At 44.4% G+C, this 19,231-nt stretch overlaps 1 protein-coding gene across 1 annotated transcript; it reads right to left on the reverse strand.

Annotated features, from left to right (window-relative positions):
• Positions 1-959: 959 nt before the first annotated feature.
• Positions 960-18,631, reverse strand: eIF3e (eukaryotic translation initiation factor 3 subunit e). The gene is made up of 12 exons (XM_084578687.1): positions 18,480-18,631; positions 18,004-18,121; positions 17,815-17,932; positions 17,636-17,681; positions 17,272-17,376; positions 16,805-16,930; positions 14,378-14,502; positions 11,504-11,621; positions 10,158-10,369; positions 7,588-7,690; positions 6,336-6,464; positions 960-1,098 (listed from the first exon to the last, which is right to left on the reverse strand). The coding sequence occupies exons 1-12, from the start codon at positions 18,567-18,569 to the stop codon at positions 1,072-1,074; spliced, it is 1,317 nt and encodes a 438-aa protein (XP_084434813.1). The 5' UTR covers positions 18,570-18,631; the 3' UTR covers positions 960-1,071.
• Positions 18,632-19,231: the final 600 nt, after the last annotated feature.

Below are 19,231 nucleotides of genomic sequence, written 5' to 3' on the forward strand. Positions count from 1 at the left end.
TGCGGGGCAGCAAAACGCGGCACGAACAACAACAACATAAAAAAAACATACAAATTAGCCGAATCGGACTTTTTCTCCCCAAAAAAAGGTGCTTTTTATGAAGTTAATGGCAAATGTAAAATGTATTAAGCTTGCAGACAAAGCAACTATTATTTTCTCTCGTCAAGAGCAGGCACTATTTTTTATCGCGGATGCGGTGAGCGCAAACAAGAGCTGTAGCTTTGGTAGTGTTGCACTTGATGTATGAAACGGAGTATAAGTCGATTTGGGACGTTAAACCCCACAAACCAACCAGATGCAGTTTTCTTGAGCTCCGTCACCGGCTGAGTGTTGTATACCACTTTTGCTCACAACCGTACATGTCTAAACAATTCATTGTAATTCAACTGTTTGCACTGCTACCCTCTAACCGTAAGATGCGCAGTTATTCTAGAAATGGGTCTAGTATTACCGCTATACTGTTTCAAGAATAACCTTCTAAATGCGGTCAGGGACTATATTCACTATAGGAAGACTGGGCACGTTCCAGCTCTAACTCTGGCTGCATAGCGTGTATGGAGTTTGAAACCTTGGAGCTGCATGCAAGCTTTGATAAATGCCATAAAGGACGGCCCCACTTGCAGTTCTTTAATGCATGCTGGCATTCTTAGTTTGCCTCCAATGAACTTCATTTGCTGCACTTGGGTATGACCTTGAGGCCTTGAGCTCAACAGTAAAGTCCCATTTTATTGCGCATCTGCAATAGTGGCACACAGAGCCTTTTACTTCACCCGGATGAAAACTTTACAATTCCTCAATACGACAAACATGAACAGTATTGCAAAGTGACTACATTGAACCTTTCCAATAGATTGGTAAACCTCTTCTACATTTGAGCGTCCGCACTTTGTCATGCAATGCTCAACATATCGGTGAAGTCGTGTATAAATGAGTGACTCGGTGCATGGAGACCACACACATGGAAAAAGGAAGCAACTTCTTTGTTTCTAGAAAAACGGGTCTCTCTGCACAGGTGTTTCAAAGAGTGCTCGAGCAGCGGCTTTTCCTGGAAACAGTTGTACTCTCCCCAGCTCAGTTTTGGGCTCCCCAATGCGACGACTGCAAAGAAGAAGAAGGAGGGAGCAAGCATTAGTAAAGCATACGGTACTGAATATTTCCTATTTTCTATTTTGTGGGCAGTACAGCCGATGCTGTACGATTCCTTCAGATAGTCGATGGTTTATTGGTATATTGTCGAAAAAAAAGTCAACTCTGAAATGCAAGCTGCAAGCCATTGAAACATGCTTAATGCATATACGCAAAAAAAACCCCACAAATACACATAAATTTCTCGCAGATAGCCGCCATTTATTTTCACCATAACTGCAGAGTTGTCAATTGCGAGCACTTTTTTTGTAGGAAAACGGAGCTCAAAATATTTAAGAAGTGGCTCCACCATTTGGCGTACAAATGGAACACTCTCTAAGCCACACTCCTGTCGTGCTGCTCTCAAAAGTTGTCACAGCCAAGTGCATCACCCTCGACACTGCCAATACTTTGCTCTGTCTCAACGCAAGAGTGGCAAATTAGCTCCAACAAGCAGTGATTTTTTCATTTCAGGCAAATTTCACACCTTCAGTATTGTAATACAGATGGTTTTTTTTTTTTTAATGCAAAATAGCAAACGCAGCAAATATTTCACTGAACACTAAGGACGGTAGTGCATCGTCCACCATTTTTAAGCACACACATTTTGCCACTAGTAATAGTGTAATTGTTCTTCTTTTTTTTTTTTTTACACATTTAAGTATAATGTGCACCCTTGATATAGAAATTATCTCCAGATGTGAAGAGCAATTCAATGGCCAACACTGGTTTCTAAAATATGCTGCATTAATGTTTGCCTAAAAAAAAAAAATAGCAGAATGCACAAAGTGCAAAGGGTCTACAAAAACGCTAGATACGATTCACGCAGTCTTTCATGAGGCTGCCCAATTCCATGCAGCAAGGAACAAACCCACCTCACAACTTAATCTGTGACGAAATACAAACATGCATGCTGCCCAATGCCTGAAACAAGCTCGAAACTGCACTACAGTTGAATCCCGCCACAACGAATACCGCCACAACGAAATTTCCGCGACAACGAATAATTTTTTATTCCCCGCGAGTATCCTATAAGAATTAATGGCCTAAATTTCTCTGCACAACGAACCATTTTTGCAGAGCGTTTCCGCTTCAACGAAATTTTCGCGTTCAAAATCGAAACCGAAACTAGTTTTATTGGCGAGAAGTCCAAGTCAAATCCAAAGCCACATTAAGCATGAAATCACATGATTGCAGTTCCGCCATTTTGGCTTTGTGTCGTGGTCGCGTTGTTCACTCGCTGCCTTTCTCTTCGACAACGACGAGTTTTCATCCGCAGGACACGATGGCAACGCAAGTGAAAAAACGCAAAACTCTTTCCCTTGAGCAAAAAGCTCAAATAATCGCCCAAGCAGAAAGCGGAAGGAAGAAAGCGGCAATTGCTGAAGACTTCGGAATTCCTGCAAGTTCGCTGTCAACGATTCTAGGCAATAAGGACAGCGTGAGAATGGCACTTGCTTCAGGCACATCCTCGAAGCACAAAAAGGTGACGCGGCCCCTCCATGAAGAGTTGGACAAAGCAGTGCATGCGTGGTTTGTGGAAGCACGAGCCAGCAACGTCCCCCTGTCCGGAAGCATCGTCCAGCAGAAAGCCTTGAACTATGCATGCCTACTTGGCATTGATGATTTTAAAGCCAGCATTGGCTGGCTAAACCGTTTCAAGGCCCGCCATAACATCGTTGGAAAAGTGTTGTGCGGCGAGTCAATGTCAGCAGACGTGGACGGAGCAGCTGCTTGGAAGGCGAGTAACATGGCCGGAATTTTAAGCAACTTCGCGCCTGCAGACATTTACAACGCCGACGAGACCGGGCTATTCTACGAGATGTTGCCGGCTAGGACGCTCGACTTCAAGGGGCAGCGCTGTCACGGCGGCAAACACAGCAAAAAACGCATCACAGTGCTGCTTTGCACATACATGGATGGCTCGGACAAGCGTCCGCCGTTAGTCATAGGCAAAAGTGCCAAGCCGCGATGTTTTAAGGGAACTCGTAGCCTACCTGTGCAGTACAAGGCGAACAACAAGTCATAGATGACCCGCGCTATTTTCACCGAGTGGATGATGGCATTCGACCGCGACATGAAGCGGCAGGGCCGTAAAGTTTGCTTGCTTTTGGACAATTGTTCAGCGCATCACTCCGACGAAGTCAAGCTCACTAACACGGAGCTGAGGTTTTTCCCTCCCAATTGCACGTCTGTCTTACAGCCTCTCGATCAGGGCGTGATTCTTAGCCTGAAGCGCGCTTACCGCGGGAGGTTAATTCAGCGGCTGCTTTTTAACACTGAAACCGGCCGAGACACGAAGGTGGACTTGTACGTGGCACTGCAGATTATGTCTGCTGCCTGGAGCACACTGGGGCGCTCAGTAATTGTGAACTGTTTCAGGCACGCCGGATTTGCCGAAGGTCGACCCGTACACTCTGCTGGCCTAACACCAGGCGTTACAGACGACGACGAAGAGGCGTCACCGGCTCCGGGGATCGCGGCCGCCTGGAAAACGCTGGGAGAAATAGGAACCGTGCCGCCTAATCTCGAGCTCGACGAATACATCGGCGCTGACGCTTGTGTTGTTGTTCACGAAGATGTGAGTGATGAGCAGATCATAAAAGCTGCCCGGAATGATAAGGACTCTTCCGATGAAGAAGACGACGACGTACAGGAAGCGCCGGCTGCGGCAACCGCCGTACAGGTGATGGACGCTTTTGATGTCATCAGGAATTTCGTTGCTGTCCGAGACGACGATGTTGCAATGGGTTTGCTGACCGAGTGCGAAAATCGCGTGACGGCGTTGCTCGCCGTGAAGCGTAAGCAAACCAAGCTTACAGATTTTTGGCATTAAACGCCTTTGCTGCTGCTTGGGCAATTCTTTCTGCGTTTCACGTCAAATTTTTGCGATAACGAAGTTCCGCGAGAACGAATTTTTTTTCGTGCACCGTGAATTTCGTTATAGCGGGATTCAACTGTATAGTAGTTGTACGACCAGTGGGGTCAGCAACTTTCCTAGTCGCGCGCCAAGAAATGTTGCATCCTTTGAAGATCACTACAGAATAAAACCTCACTAATGCAACCCAGACTAATTTGGAAATCCGGAATGTCATGATCCCTATCTCTGTCCATGTAATTCTATCTCATCATGGCTATGGCTCTGGGTTGCACACCGGTCAATATGGCCGGGCTACCAAGCAAAGTCATGACCCCTACTTGAAATGGACACAACAGCAACCAAGACGACAATCAGAGGAATCGGTCTCTGAAAAACAGTCTAACCATATTGTTTTGCTTTCGCTTTTGCATTGCCTCGGGCTATCAAGATAGCAGCTATTGGTCCTGCACCAGTCAGCCAATCAAGCTCAGCTGTGCGCTATTTTGGATGCTGGTCATCATGATTCTGGTTGACATGGCTAATCAATGATTCACTAATCTCATGCAGTGAGGCATTCCTCACCTGCCATGCAGTTCTTATCTTGAAAGAAGGGTACTGTAGCCCAGTATTCCATCATATAGAGTAAAACCTCGCTGATAAGTTTAAAAAAAGAAAAAAAAAAATGCGGGGAAAAAATACATTATCCGTGAAAACATATAGTCCGAACAGCCTGATTTAAAACATTTTACTGCGCAATAAGCTATAGTCATTTATAGTTGACACTGCATAAAATTGTTACTATTTCTTGACATCAAGTAGTATTAACAGCTCCTCTTTTTTTAATTCTCGCAGAATTCAGTCATTAGTTGCCTTGCCATAAGCACAGAACAGATTTAATTAAAATCTGGTTGTAGACCGCAATGACAGGCCTGAATTGCTTTTACATGCTTCGCCCCCTCGCACCTGTGAAATGTGGAGAAGCCATCGTGCTGGCTTATAAATAGGTTGAAATAGGTTATAGGCTGAATTCCGAAGGTAGTACTTGGAATGGATGGGAAACTGCAATCACGACGAGACGCCGGCCGGGCAGCTCAAGAGAGCACCGCTCGCGGCTGTGCTTGGCTCTATTTTGCCAGCGTACAGCTCCATTTCCACATTACATCCTGTAGTTTCAAGATAACCGGGATTTCAAACAGTTTAGACGGCACTGAAGACAACAGCTTGTGGGGTGAACGTGCATCAGAGCCCAGTACCAGCTCAGAGTCGGAAGTCTCTGCAAGTGGCGACTGAGTGGTAAATAAACTCCACATATTCACATAATTCACTGATTGGTCTGTTCTTACTTGGGAAAAAAAAAAAAAAAATGTAAATCGCATGTATGGGCCACACCCCGAAAATTGGCCTTTAAATCTGGAAAAAAGTGTGGCCCTTACACGCGTTTATGCAGCACATTATCTGAGCTTGCAGTGGAAAAGTAAGCACTCTTTTTCTGCGCATATGTATGTGGATTTTTAACGCAGACAGATGAACATGTTTGCACAAACCAGACGAATCAACATAGTGCCATACATCAGTTGATGCAGCACCTAGGACAACTTGTTGTTCTGAGTAAAAATTGACTGCATGGCCTTTTCTGGCTAGGTTTTTAAGGCATGAAGCACCATGACTGCAGAGAAAACTAGATTCTAAACATCTTTGCTCCCATCACCATAGGTCAGTGCACTCATCAGCGCAGTCATATTTACTTGCACTAATTCAATACTCATGATATCACAGGTTAAAAATACTGCAGTCACTGGACAGAAACGACTGATGGCGTGGCCTAGCTCAAGTGGCTGCAACGACTACAACAGAAACACTGAGGACACAGCTGCTTGCTTCTGAAAACAGGCAGTCACAGTGTGTACCCCATCAGTTGGCCTTTTTTGAGTTATCAGTTTTTTCTTGCTGTTAGAGCCAGGGCAACCTGTCGATACAGGCCAAATCCAATTTATCCCCACTGTCCTTTTGAATCCCAGTCAAACCAAGAAAAATGCTTGCCACTCAGTTTGCCTCGTACCATCTTTGCACCTCAGGGCTCCTGCTGCTTGCAAGCTCAGAATAAGGACCCAGGTGTCGGCACCGTCGGTCATTTTCGCAAGCAAACTGCGGCGAAGAGCAATTTCCATACGCCGGCCTCTTTGACAAGGCTACGCAAGTTGGAATCGAGTGGCAGGGAAGTCCAGTTATCGCACCAAGGGACAAGTCCTCTTTTGCTGCCAGAATGCAAGCGCAGCCACGCAGCCAATTTTTACCGGGGAACAAAGGTTGGACCTAGTTGCGCCCTGTTTTCTTTTCAAAAGGTGCTCACCCGGTCCGAGCTGCTCAGTCGATGCTCCAGGTGTCCGATCTGCTGCTGAGAACGGAAGTGCAGCGCCTGGGTCTTGTCGATGAGCTGCTGGTACGGAGACACCGCCTGGGTTCCCATCACCACGTGACCCTGAAACGGATAATGCAGCAGACCGTTCAGCACATGCCGGCCATCTGCTTCCAGCAAAATAAAAAAAAAGGGGGGGGGTCTTAATCCGCCTGCACAAGCACTGCTGAGCAACAATTCTTATCAGCTAAGCACAAACACGGCCCTGGGTCGTATTCAGAGTTTGCACCGTTATTGAAAGTGTCGCTATCTCCCCGACCTCGCGCCATGTGGAAATACCGGAACCGAATGTCACGACCACTTCTGATTCCGGCGTTTCCGCCAGTCAAATGATTTGAGGTTGAGGAGATAGTGACGCTTTCGATAACGGTGCAAACTCAGATTACGTACCCCGGTCTGTCTGACCAGGCATTTTGCGTCCGTTAACGTTGAGTGATCTAAACTTCCACACAGTGTAGTTACTGATGGGTACAGTATGTGGAGTTTAACTTCCCAAAGCGACTCGGGACTATGAGAGACGCCGTAGTGGAGGGCTCTAGTAATAATTTCGACTACCTGGGGGTTCTTTAACGTGCACTGACATCATGAAGCCCGAATAACTACCGGCACAGCAAACTGCAAACAGTACCGTAGTTACGGACTCAAGTGCAACACATTCCCTGGAGGTGTTATATGAAGTCTATCTCGCATTACTTACTGCCCATCTGAGAAAGCGAACACCCTTAGCAGAACAGAATTGCAAATTAATTAGCGTTTCCTTGCTCTTGAAGCACCATGCATACTGCCAGAAACAGGCAATGAATGACACGGGGTGCGTATTACACGCCACTCAAGTTCGCATTACTGATGTGCTTGACAGTGACTGTACAAATCACTAACCACAGTCATTAGTGTGTCATTGAGTGCTAGTAAGGGCGACCTCTGAGATCTGCGCATCTCTCAAAGACAGCTGTGGACACAGAGAACGAAAAGCAACGGCACTCTACAAATGTTTCATACGTTCGGCTGAAGCACAAAGACATCCCGCTTGGGCTGTTTTAACGTCAACTTCCTGCACACCAGTGCAGAGGAGGCAATGTGTCTCAGCTAGAGACGCCATTAGACGTGGTAGGCCATCAAAGCTTGCCATGGTAACAACCCCACAGGCTGCTGAACAAACAACATTATGAGAAAAAGAGGGATGTACCAGCTTAGAATCGATCTTGGCATCAAGGTGGGCATTGCGGATGAGGTTGACGATCCATTTTTCAGCTGCTTCAGGGGTCATGTTGAGCTTCTCTGCAAGCATGCTGAAAGGGTCACAGAAGAAAGAAAGAAAAACACACACCTCAGTGACCTTGACAATGAGTCACCACTTACAACACCCAAGGGCCAATCAATACATTTGGCCTAGGTGCCTCACTACTCAATAGAAATATTTTTCTTCCTTCTGAATTTTTAAAATAAAATAACTATGTACTACTACAACAACTAATGTGCAAAGCACACTCAACTCGTAAGGGCAGGCCATAACAACAAACGCTATCCAATACTCAAACCAACATACAATCTTTGCATTAAACCATGCTAATGTAATGCTTCTATCTACATTTCAGTCACGCTAATTACAATATGATCAATTAAAAACTTGCACTTAATTCCAATTGATTTCAGTCCCGTTGACCACGCATGTATTAAGTAAGCTCCTTCAGAATGGAACGAACTTTATATCCTCTTTAAATTTCATTGACAGAGAATCAGCTGCACCTTGTAAATTTTCTTTCCTGCCGTTGGTGCAAACATGGAAGAATTAGGGCTTTAAAAGTAACCTTAGAGGTTTAGTAATGTCCTCGGCCTATTTTTTTTTATGTTTGGAATAACATACCATGAAGTGTCTTGCATGAAAATTTCATGGCAGCGTGAAATTATACGCAGTTCTGTGCATGCTTTACGACCGTACAGTCGAATGTGAACCAGGCTACATATGACACAGCTTGCCAATATGAGTGAAACTTGAACCGTGCTATACTTTCCTTCACGTAAACTTGACAAGTGAGAACAAGAGCTGACAATGAGCAAACCGCAAATGCCATCCCAGCCTCGTGCAGGGAAATTTAAAAACCAGAGATTATTCCGAGAAACTACACCACAAGCCTGCAAACACTTGCCAAAAAAATGGATAGCGCTTTTATGAAACATCCCATGAGATGCGACTAAGGCCCCTGAATTTCCCCCATTTTCGAAAAAAAAAAAAAAAGAATAGATTTCAGCTAATTATGTGGCACTGTTACAGTGGTCACTTGCTTTTGTTGATAACAGTTTGTAAATCAGTAGGAATGTGAAAAGAGAGGAAAGAATGTGGTTAACTTAATTCCCTCAATTCTCTGAAAACACAGAATCTGCAAACAATGTTCTTTCGATGCCTCGACAAACTTCCGTTGTTAGCCGTTGTTCGGAGACCAGACAACGATCTGAAAGACGGATTCTTATGTTGTGGTGTCAGCTAGCGCAATCAATACATAGTAAAAAAATATGCCGTTTGTATACCAAATTTGCTTTTCTCGTATCCTGAAAACTTCTGTCCCCATAGCTTCTCTGAATAAACTATGTTTTTAAGTACAACAAAAAAGCATAGTTGACATATTTAAACAGTTCTTTTCTTGTTTCGGAACCTAAAATTTTCTGCTGCAGAAAGACAGGGGCCCTGACATGACCAAGTAAATATGAAACTCTGGGTTTATGACTGATCATCAGTGGAGTGAATGCCGAGTGAATGCTATTAACCACTCATCCCTAAGAATCATTCCATTTGGCAGAATGGATTGCTCAAGGGCCAAAGTGCTGGACCCTGCAGTAAGTGTTGTGTTAGAAATGCTGTGAAACCTTGAAAAACTTTTCCACTGCATAGCTGGTACTCTCGTCGCAAAGCATTCAGATGCTAGAAGCATTTGTAACCAAGCATGACTGAGATCAGACAACAGCAATGATATAAAAGCAAATGTTTCATCCACTGCAGGCCTTCAAGAATGTACTGCAATTGCGCAGCAAATGGGTGTGTTTTGCATTCCGACACCATGAGAATATGACAGCCATGACAGGGATTTAAGGGCTCAGGAGCCGAAACACTAAAAGCCACCACAGTGTGCCAACCATGGAACATGGTGCGCTGCACGCATCTGCTTTTCCACCCCCAAACCTACTCTGCCCCGACATGAACTGAAAACTAAAAACCAGGAGAAAGGCCTGCTGTCCTTTGCTGGTGCAAAAATGAGGTCCAAAACAAAATTTTAAAATTTTTTTCTTCATGCCAGCTAAGGAGCAGAAAGAAAGATCAAGTTGACTCCAAGTATGTGTAGACCATCATCCCTCTTACCAAACAAATTCTATTACCCAAATCTCTTAATTCTGTAGGGTGCTCATTGTCAACATGAAATGAGAGACACGAAATGAGCAAGGTGAATAGATTCGTTACCTAGTTTCACTGCTGCTTAAAAATAAAATTCAGTCAGCAATTTTCAGAGCTTTCTTCCAGCCAGGGGTTCTCAAACTTTCTTGCCTCAAGGAGCCCCAAGAGCCATCTATGTGTGCCAAAGAACACCCCCACCCCACCACCCCTCCTGGCAACCAGGCGATGTTGCTTGTGCATGGACTTGTCCTGTTTTTCTTTTTCTTTTGTCTTTTTACTCATCTTGTAAGCATTTTAAACACTCAGGCTTCTAAATCCAAGCAAAGCAAACATAACCCCAAGGGACCCCTTTCAAAGCCAGGAGTCCGTACTTGATGGAGATGCACTCGTGGATGCGACAGAAGGTCTCGAAGATGAAGAGACGGGCGTTCTCGATGAAGTCGTCCTGGCAGGCCACCAGGAAAAAGTCGTTGGAGAGGACCACCTCGCACTCGCGCAGCTTTTGCTGGGCACCATCGAAGTCAAAGTTGACGAAGAGGCACTCCACAAACTCGGTGATGGGATCATGGTAGGTGTACGACTCCTGCAACAAGTTGCCCGGACGAGCGATAACGTCAGCAGCACGCACTTTCAAGTGAACACAAACTCACAAAACAGACCTCCATGCAGCAAATTCTTCATTAGTACAATTTCTCAAATCCTCAACGCCGCCCCTATTGGAGCACAGGCATTTGTAAACTCCAGTCGGCCTTGCTATAACAAACCAGCTAGGCAAACTACCTGTTAGCTACAGCCAAGTTGCTTGAAACTTGGCAGAACTATGCAAAACATTTACGATGAACAGAGCAACTACAGGGTTTACAGTTAACGTTTTCCACATAGTTTCATCCACGTTTATTTATATTATTTTGGTTTTGGTTCCGCAATGTCCTCGCGAATTTCGGCGCTAGGACTGCATGTAGCAAAAATCTGGACACAATAAAATATTATGGAGTTCCGATTTCTTTGTGTCCTGGTTTGCCGTGGAAGACGCACGATTACACGCTAAGTACCCCTTAATTGTACTCTTAGACTAGCACCTCCATTCTAACTTGGCACAAGATCTGTCAGGTCACCTCTGCAAGGAAAAGGTCGCTCACTTCACTCAAAACATTTCCGCCAATTTACATATCTAGTCTCCGAAAAATACCGCCAGAACACTCGAAAAAAAAACCCTGAACATGTAGTTGTGCTAACAAAAGCATCATTCCATTCAACGAGAGCCCGCACAGCTGGAAGATTGATCACACGATTGCTTGGACACAATTAAAAATCTACCTCAAGGCTGTTTCACCTACTGCCAACAAACTTGAGTATGAAGTATAAACCTGGGGCAGTCAGAAAATTCAATTCTACACAGAATCTTTCACCACTTTTTCATTGCCAAACGCAAGAAAAAGCTTTATTAGCAGCACATCAGTTAGATGCCGATCTCAAGCTAATTTGCGCACGCCCAAAAAATAAGTTGTTCTTGAATATGGCTTGCCACCCTTGTCATTACAATATCCACAAGTTTCCATTCATTACGAGTGAATTTCACGTAAACACCCAAGTAAAAAGCTCCGCGTGAGTGCCACAACTTACAAGACATGTTCATTTAAAAGTGGCAACACTTAAACCAATTAGGGCGACGCCACTTTGTGCAATCTACATGTATTTGGACACAAAAGAGATTTACCTGCTGAATAACCTTGACCAGGTCACGAAGAGCATTGCGCTTCTGCTTGTTGGTGATGACGGCACACGTAAGATACCTCAGGATGTGTGGGCAGATGGTCTGTATGGTGTTCAGATACCTAAGAGGTGGAGGCAGAAAGCAGTGGCCAGAACATAAGCAACGCTTTTCTTTAGAATGTAATGATGATTATGACGATGGTAGATTTATATCAAGGGCCCAAGGGCAGCCTGGCCAAAAAATCGCATCTAACATATTTTTCAGTGTGTGTGCGGACAGGTCAGCAGTTTTAATAAGGTTCCACCCTAAAGAGGCCGAACACTACACCAGGGGAAAAGTTGTGCTCACTGGTAAAACAGCCAGCACCTAGCAGCACTTTGGAAGGAATCATGCATTTCTCACATACTCAAGAGGCATTCACTCAAACAACTAAGCCACTGCTGCAGTCAAATTGTCCCTTTTCGGCCGTGCTAAGCTGGAAAACTGCATTATACTGAAATTGTAAAAAAAAATAAAAATAAAATAAACATCTTAGCATGAGCATGTAGGATACACTAATGCCGATTTCAAGTTAGCTTGGACTGATGCAACAGCTCTTGCTACTGAGAAAGTGGCTACTCTGTTGTGAAACAGACCATTACAAGCTATAAACTGAAGAATCCAAGACAAAGGGTCACCCACGAATGCTCCTTAGCTCCGTATACATGAACTTGACAGTCAGGTCGAGTAAGGTTGTCGAGTAAAAAAACCAGTTTTGGGTTCATGTATATGCAGTTAGGTCTAGTAAAGTGGGTAGCGGAGCGGGTCGAGTTAACTCGCTTGGCTACTAACTGATCCGCTTTTCTAAAAACATGTAGATGTTGTCAAGTCAGGGAGTTGAGTTATGGGGAACTATGAGATCAAAAAGCTTTCAGAACAATTAGGAGCATCAGAGAAATTCAATGATTTTTATCCCTCATCAAAGATAGAAAATGCTCTCTCTCTGTCGGAACTCTCGACAGTAAAAGGCAATGGAATCAAACACGAACGGGAGGCTTGCACAATAGGCGTAGATTACGACACTAGGCGCCGCTGTTAAACTTACTCGCTAGAAGAGAGTTCATGTAGGCACCAAGCGGGTTGAGTGAGGGTGACCTCGCTTACCCGACGCTGACTCGACCCAGTGCTGTCGAGTCCATATCTACAGGGATTATGCTTAACGGAACGTAAAATGGAGAATTACGTGCCTGAATAGTAAGCTACCTCTTGTGTCACTACTGCTAGAGCACTTTTACAGATTACAGAGGGCAGACACAAAAAGTAATCATAAATAAAAAATTACTGAAGTGCACTAGCCACAATATGTAATGACAATGCATTAACATTACTGCCCCTTCGCCTCTCCGTGGTTTCATTTGCAGTCACTTTGCGTCTACCGTGGGCTGCCCTCACCAATTTTCAAAGTCATTCTATGTACACTTGCTACCACCAAAACTTGTGCTAACTACTAATAAGTGTACCAACTCCCACACTGACAACTGCGTGGATATTTTCCACTGCAAGCAAATAGACTCATTTCTGCCTCTCATGGCAACGAACTGCTTGGCACATCTGCAAATGGAAGAGAGGAGCTGCCAACAGCAACCTCAGAGCCGCCGCTGCTGTTAACCTCTGCTCACAATGTGGTAATGGACAGTGACCAGTCTATATACGAGGGCTTGAGTACTTGTGCATTAATAGAAACAAACACACAGAACTTGACATCATTGCCAATCAACTCATATCATACTGGCAGGTAAAAATATTCCAACCTTCACTCAAAATATCTAAGGACATCAAGTGCACTTTGCTGCTCAGAAGTCGTTCAGACAGGAAAAATCTTTAGTACTACATCAGCTGTCAGCAAAGGCATGGCTCTGAAGATGCAGTCTTGTAATTTGGCTACTTACAAGACCGTGATGTTAGTTCAGAAAAGTGCTTAGAAGTAGCTGCCATGCTCCTCTAGTAATTCTGCTATGCGTTAATTATTTGCTTTCAGTAATGAGATTTCATACCACCACTTTTTCGATCCCACTTGTCTTTTCAGTAGTTATAATGCAAAGAGTGCAGTACAAAGCATAGAGAAGATGAAACACTGACAAGACACGCAAGTACTGAGAAGTTAACAAAGCCTGAAGGACGAGAACTGAAATTCACTAAAATGAGGCTGCAGGCTAGCATTTTATCCATGACGCAGGACTTCAATGCTGACGTGACTTCTTGCCAATCAACTTATATCATACTGGCAGGTATGATTGATGATGATGACGTGTTTCATCATCTCTCCGTTACATGCTGCAATTCCTGCATCATAGATTGTCAATTAACCCTACCTTCACCCTAGTACTTCCGGACGTACTACAGAGTTGCTTTACTATAGCCGAGCTTAGTGTAACACCGCTTCACTGTACTACTTTGAGAGAAAAAACATGATGCAGTGGTCCTCTGTGTCCTTTTTAGCATAATGTACTCGCTAATGCAACACTCCATTGCTTACGAGGTACAAAATTTGACAGGACCAAAGCAAGTTACACATAGAAATGAAGAAATTTGTACATTCCCACAACTTTAAAAGTACTGCTAAATGTGGTTCTAGGCATGCCACAGAGTTGACGGCCAACCGATTACTAACTTAGCATACCAGATGTCTGAGCCACTGAGAAACACAGCCACAGATCCATAACAGTGCATCCATAATGTAAGATAAAATGCAGGTGGCTTCTTTATATAGCAGCGGATAACACTGAGCCACTGGTTTCAATGCAAACCCTGCAAGCAGTTGTTCTAAAATGTAGAAAGGACAGGTGCTTCCACAGCCATTCACTGCCACTCCAGGTAGCGTACGAGCTGATAGCTTACTGTGGTTGCCCAAGAAAGAGCTCAATGATGAGGTCACGGCCCTTGGCGTGGTTGAAGAAGACAAAGAGGCTCCAGTGGATGAGCCAAGTGCGCTGCTGAAGCGACAACAGCGGTGACGAGAAGTTCTGCACAAAGTGGCAAAGGACAAAGCAAAGGTTAGCCCATATTTCGTGTAAACGCTCCACACAATCATCGCCAAAGGATGAAATGCTCACCCATCCCAGCATCTGCAGCTTTGACCACATGCAGAGTTTACGGAGGAAGACACTATGGCTTCAGCACTTGTGGTCAATGATAAGCGTTTTTGTAGTAATATACTGCAATTAACATGTTCTATTCAACGGTCACGTGCACAGGTGAAGTAAGGAATGCCAGGCTATGAAGCCCGAATCAGAGTACACAGTTCTGTTGAACAAAAACACACGACAATAACTGTGTGAGACAGCCTTTGGGTATCACACAGCTGATACAATGAAGCACAGTGTACAGACGAAAAGGAAAAGCCTCAAGAAAGACAAGCTAAAGAGCAAAAAGATAAATAAATAAATAAATAAACATTACAGAGCAAACATAAAATGTTCGTACGTTAGGTCAGTTATTGCTATCAGCCAGTTTTCCAAGTAATGCCAATGATAAATTCCAACAATTTTACCATATTACTGCAAACCATAAATAATGAGGCAAAGGCAATCAGAAAGAAAAAAAAAATATATACCTATGCACCATAAAGGCAGAGAAAACTCAGAAAACACACATGTATAAATTAGGGCACTTATACCTATCACTTGCATTTATAATTCAACTGCAAACGAAGCAGACATAATGCAATAATCAGTTAATTCCTCTATGAAAGTTACACCATAATTTGAAAGTTCCGTGCTTGCCTAGAGTAAGACCAAAAGGGGCTCTCACTATATGCTTTAGCCACTGCACATATCTCAAGCACTACTGACTAAGTTATAGTTGTAACACCTGTAAGCAATATGGATGACCAATGGGCATATTCGATGATCAGTCCCGGACTGTCCAGGACTACTTGCTGACACCTGTCCGGCGTTCCGATATTCCTTGGGCAGCCCAGAAGCTCTGCCTACCACTAAAGCTCCTGGGCTGGCGGCCATTTTGAGTTAGACCCCAAGCGCATTCTGAGTATTTTTCATATTTCTGCGTACGATATTGTGCACTAAACAAAAACACTATCTCTCTAAGCCGCTTAGATGTTCGAATTTTGCATCTCTGCTTTTTTGTCTTGAATTTTCACTACACACAGCAGCGTCCAGAGCCCCGAGCACGAATTGCTTTTTCGTGCTGCCCAGAAGTTCACCTCTTTCGCGAGCTTTTCAGCACGCAGTTTCTGAAAGTGTCGCATGCAAACCGCTTTGTACTGGAGCAGCTAGCGCTTGTTGCAAATGTTTTTACTAATGATTTCTTTTGCTTTTGTGTGCAGTGACCTAGGCCCTTGGAAAACTTCGTGAGTAGCAGCTGCAAGAAAACCCTAGCTGCCAAACTGAGGACTGCAAAACGCTTCCCATTCAGGCACGTCACACTCCATTCGTGAAAAGCACAGATTGATTCACACCTCTGTAATCTATTTTTAGCATTACACATACGCCAAAAGATAAATGTGCACACAGCATCACTGTGAAAGAACTGGGTTGTGGTGACTGACGGTTGGCATCATCTGCTAAAAGCAGCCAAGAGCAAACAGAGGGAGCTCGCAAGGTCATATCGCCACCATGCTGGTTCCTGTCAGAACGGTAGTCGAGACCCATCAACAAGTAGTCCGGGAATGAAAAATCGAATGTACCCAATGTAGCAGTGATTGCTGCAATGGCCACAATGGTCAGTCAGCCCAATCCTGCACATCTAACAACCTCAAGTTTACAATTTAAATTAACCCTCAAACAATAACTGCGGTAATATTCTAATTAAGAAATCGACAGAGGTAGTCTTTGTGAGTATTCGAGAGAAACTGAAAAGCTTTGCCTATGTTTCTGGCAGCTACTCGCAACCGATTAGGGCGACACATTCACACACACGCCATTCCTACTGATGTTGGGCTTTCTGGGTGCACCCGCTCACTGGGCACTCCCAAGTGATGCGGGTGGGCCAAGGAGTGGTGCGGCGCTGCCAAGACTAGTTTTCTTCATTTTCTTTTTTCTCGTGCAAGGCATGTGCCGAGTTGATGGGGAAAACAGGCGCATTACTTTTAATTGCTGATATGATTGGCATTAGTGAAAATAGCTAAACATTCTTGCCCTGCAGAGAGGACTCGTGGAATATCTATTGCTCGTGCGCGGTTTATACATTTAGTAAATAGCCTTCATGGTTCATTTAGTCGTAAAGGCCTTTAAAAACAAAAAAGCTTTAGTAACAACGCATCGCTAACTGCACAAAAAATGTTCCTCACTTTGCAAAGGGACTTACATTGTTGTCAATATACTCCCGCAGTCGGCTCAGGTCATCAAGGGCCACATCCCAGTTCTGCATCAGAATCTCTGAGGCCAGCTTACCCCAGAGGTTGTTTAAATAGTTCTTGTCATTAGGAGATATCTGGAACAGAACAAATGGGTCAGCTTACAAACAAAAATGCACACAGTAAACAGGCTGCTCAAAGTATAACAGGATCAAGCTGCACAGCATGTAAGAGGCTTGCATGTAAAGTCACAGGCCCCATCTTGACGCTCAGTGCACAGGTTCAATGTTGCAAGTAAAAGCAGTGAAACTAAAAATGGCAGCCAGCACGGCTTTAGTGCAGTCTCTATATAATGCAATTCAGAAAGGCGTAGCGAATAACTTCCTTTCGCAGGCATTACCGAGCTAATCAGACAGGAAAACTAAACTGCATTAACTGCCAAGCATATACGCTGCTATGTGATGAACTTTACACTCACCAAGAAACGATGAAGGTACAGGCACTCTCCAGCCCCTGTGTAGCTGCCAGTCTCATACTGGTGCTTTGCATAGGCATAGAGGCTGTCAATCATCTCTGGGTTGATCTGGAAATAAAAAACAAACGAAGAGTCACGCCAAAATCTCAAGACACATAAAAACATTAGCCTTGCTAGATGGCCATCAAGAGCATAACAGGGACACCGGGTAATGTGTAACACCTGAAACTATGATCCAGTCATAGATCATGTATCTACACAAAGTGAGATGACTGCATGAAAATACAGCTCTTCCGGGCATCAAGATTTTCCTTTTACATCAAAATAATGCAATAAAACGGAGTTTTCGTTGGCCCATTTTACTTACAAGATCACAGTTTTGCATCAGGTAGTCCATGACCTGTCGGCTGTCCCTAGTTGAAAGAAGAAAATGGTTTTGTCAAATTATCGTGCAAAAAAAAAAAAAAAAAAAAAAACAACGCGCGTAATAACGCCTACTAAGTAGGTCACATGAATAAATGTATTTTTAGCCGTAACTAAATTTACCTTGAACTCTGGATATACTTGCACACTTCATCATTTTGACAGGCTTCGATCAAAGCGAGCGTTTGGTTTTTCAGAACAACAAGCGTTTGCACGACTTCAGCTCGCCGCTCGATCATCTCTGCAGAAATGAAATTAAAGCTTCATCAATTATAACGGCACACGACTTTAAGCAATGAACTAGTCTCAAACCTTGCGGGACTTCGGCGTCAGGGTAACACATCTTGTAGACATCGATGTTGAAATCGACCATCTTGGTGTTCTGAAGTAAGTCCAACTTGGCCTTGAGGAGATCATCTTCATTGTAGACCTGGCGATGGCGAACAGCAGTTAAAAAAAGGCGCCCAACATTTGCCGCTCTCGACAGTATGGACCCTACTAAGGTCGACGACTTGCGCTCCGCCACTTACGTCACATACAATACGACGACTGACAGCGTTGTTAGTACCCATTTAGCGACGGCAAAAACAGAAACATGTCTACTGTAGTTTACAGAGAAACTATTTAATTCGAGGATTAAGCCACGTTTAGACATTCCAAAACGCGAAGACCAACATGGGAGGCGATGCAGCATGACACATGGTTCGGGAGCAGAAAGGCATTTCCCAGGTGGTTTTTGAAGAATCGCACTTGTAATGAACAGCAGCGAGAACATAAAAAACACTCACACTTTTGTTTTGAAGGAATTCCAGCAGAGGAAATACCATATGCCGGTCTATGTACTGGCCTACAATGCACGTCAAGTCCCATTCCGCCATGTTGACTGAAAGCGATATACAGAGTTGCCAAACGACGATAACGCAAACCGCTGAACCAGCTGAACCTGCAGCACAAGTTCTCCGAGATGAAACCGAAACCGCTTTGAAAGTCGCCGAAAAACGCGGTCTGACGGCCACATCACGAAGCCCATTGATCGTCTGGAAAATGTTTCTTTTTTTATAGCAATAAAGTTTTCACCGCCACCACCGAAATCACTAATGTCGCCAATCCCGCAACGAAGCTCAGCCGTTCGGGTTCCTTTTCAGATGCTTTTCAGTTCCGCATCTACTCGGCGCGCCCGCACCGCGGCGTTGGTGTCGACCTTTGCGCCAGGCAAGAGCGTCGTCTGCTACAGAAGCGCCGCGCTCCACTCGGCTTTCCAAACTGCTTTGATTATTATTATTTGAAACTTTATTGCCGCCGATACAGGAGGTTCCCCTACTCCCCCACCCAGGTACGCAGACCCGAACTGCTTTGAAGCGTTGCTCGCGCTCTGTGGCGTCATTATCTGCGCTTTATAGCTTTATGGACTTGAGTGCCGTGACAGTAAGTACGATTGCTGCTTACAAAAAACGGGCGTCTGCGATAATTATCGCTTTAGGCAGAACAGTCACCTTTTTTTGCGTGTGCATTTCGCTATTTGGTTTTAATGACTGCGTAC

This window comes from Amblyomma maculatum, chromosome 9 (genome assembly GCF_055883805.1).
Source record: "Amblyomma maculatum isolate TAMU_Amacu chromosome 9, ASM5588380v1, whole genome shotgun sequence".
NCBI classification, from domain to species: domain Eukaryota; kingdom Metazoa; phylum Arthropoda; class Arachnida; order Ixodida; family Ixodidae; genus Amblyomma; species Amblyomma maculatum.

Bases quoted from the DNA above. Each gene is read 5' to 3' on its own strand.
- eIF3e (XM_084578687.1), bottom strand. From the start codon at position 18,569: ATGGCGGAATGGGACTTGACGTGCATTGTAGGCCAGTACATAGACCGG. The intron at 11,622-14,377 runs GTAAGCTATCAG...TCCACCTCTTAG, and splicing joins CTCTTTCTTGGGCAACCACA to GTATCTGAACACCATACAGA. The intron at 1,099-6,335 runs GTGAGCACCTTT...TCTTCTTTGCAG, and splicing joins GACTGAGCAGCTCGGACCGG to TCGTCGCATTGGGGAGCCCA.